A 2,009-nucleotide genomic window follows, 5' to 3' on the forward strand; every position below is an offset into this window, starting at 1 on the left:
CACACACACACACACACACACCCCACTACAATTGCTCCTCTTCTTTACCCCTTCTTTTCGTTCCACAGTTTATCATTTTCACTTCTTCTTTCTCCACCCGCACCCCAAAAATCCCCGCCAAAAACACCACCTTACTTTTCTATGAGGAGCGCATCTTTAGTATCGATCGCTCGTTAATTTTTGGGCATATATGAAGTTATTCATATCATCGTAGGCTAAAGCTTGTTCATTGTCTTGCTTTTTATAGAAAATAAAAATATCCATCAATCTTGAATAGAAGTACAGATAGTTGAGACTGAAGGAGATGGGGGTCGTTTGCATGGTGTCGGAGAAAAGAAAAATTATGGAGAAATAAATGGTTGCTTGAGTTTGGTCACTTCTTAAACTAGGAGTCTTTGAAAACTGCAAATTTACGTCTTTTTTTTTGTGGGTGCTTTTGGTCAACGTCTTGAAGTGAACTTTACACACAAATGTGATTTTAAATGCACATAAAGATGTTGAGAAACAATAAATCCCCAAAAAACAAAACAAAACAAAATGCCCAACAGGAGGAAAATGTCGGTTTCTTTGATTAAATTCATTATTTTGACGAGCGCCTGATTTCACCAAGGTGCCACTCACAAATAATTGCGCCTGTTGATTTAAGATTTTTTTTTTCTTTCTTTTTTTAACTTTGTAGGTCTGTCTTTGTGTTTTTAATCTAAGCATGAGATGCGCCGTGCTGTTATATATTTTTAGGTGCACCCTTACAAGATCTATTTTTGTCCGTGGTTTCTAATACAGTCGAAACTGTCTGAGTCGAAACTGTCTAAGCCGGTCATCCATTGTCGAGGAGAACGATGGCTGTCTTAGACAGGTGAATGTTTTACACTGTGTCATTACTAGATTTTAAAAATATGTAAGGCAGGGAATGGGTTGTGGGTGTTTGTATAGGTAATTGTCTAATACAAGTGGCAATTAGAGCCCGCTCAACTATATCTCAATATTATTTATTTCAATTTCAGCAGTGTAAAAGGCTAGTGGTTTTCTCAACTTAAAAGCCCGAAAAGTCCTACGTACGTAAAACTCCTAAGGAAAGTAAAACTTCAGGAAGTGAGAGTGGAAAGTAGCTCACGAAATCGGGAATTGTTCTTTGTGTTACTGTCCACTTGATTCTAACTTATAAAAATGTAAGTACGTGTACTGGTTAAACAGCAAGCTGTATTTAAAGTAAGGAAAACGAATGAAGAGAAAACAAAGGAACGGATATGAAAAAAGGGAACATAACTAGACATTAGCGGTCTCCCTTGTTAAAATTCCAAGGCAGGCGACGCCTTTCACACAGGTTGCTGCCATTGTTGTCACATTTTTCGAGCCACATCATTACAAGGGAAGTAATCAGATTTTTTTTAAAGTATGCTTTAACTTGAAAAGTTCTTTCTCTTTCAGCAGAATCGAGAATTCTGTGTGTACAGTATCGCGGCTCTTCAATTAATCGTTGCGTATCTCGTTCGTATTGATATGCAGTGTATTCATAGTACAACTGAAGAAATCTGTGTCGTTTAAAACAGGTGGACGAAAATAGAATATATATTTTTTGTTACTTCTCGTCCCGGCACTCTGTTCGAGGTGCACCAGCTGTCAGTTTGGACTCAGAAATTATGTAGTTTCAGTGTTGTGTGTCCTTCTATTTCAACAAAACAAAACAAAACGCATATATACTTACATCCCAGAGGTAGAAAAGTCCAGCTAAGGAGGAGCTACTGTAATAGAGGAAATGCCATCTGAAATAAGAACAGTTCAAATTAAGCATCGTCAATGCTGATAGGAGCTTAGTGTTTGTACAGGCCACGTCGCTTTTTTCTTTTCTTGTACATATTTGTATAGATAATTATTAACAGTTTTGCTTGCAATTTTGTCAGAAACTGACGCGTGTATACGAAGGACACAAAAGGGGGAGTGTAGAATGTATCATTTTGCGTCCACGTTTGTTTCGTTTGCTTTTGCGCACGCACGTGTGATTGATATAT

General features: G+C 37.5%; 1 protein-coding gene across 1 annotated transcript in view; it reads right to left on the minus strand.

Moving 5' to 3' along the window:
- Positions 1-2,009, minus strand: part of LOC101852393 (ceramide synthase 5) — a gene marked incomplete at its 5' end in the record, with an annotated part of 41,739 nt that overhangs the window by 32,793 nt on the left and 6,937 nt on the right. Inside the window, 1 exon segment of the mRNA XM_005094027.3 lies at positions 1,706-1,763. Within this exon segment, the coding sequence (XP_005094084.2) occupies positions 1,706-1,763 (58 nt within the window).

The sequence above is a fragment of the Aplysia californica genome, unplaced genomic scaffold (genome assembly GCF_000002075.1).
Source record: "Aplysia californica isolate F4 #8 unplaced genomic scaffold, AplCal3.0 scaffold00074, whole genome shotgun sequence".
NCBI lineage: Eukaryota > Metazoa > Mollusca > Gastropoda > Aplysiida > Aplysiidae > Aplysia > Aplysia californica.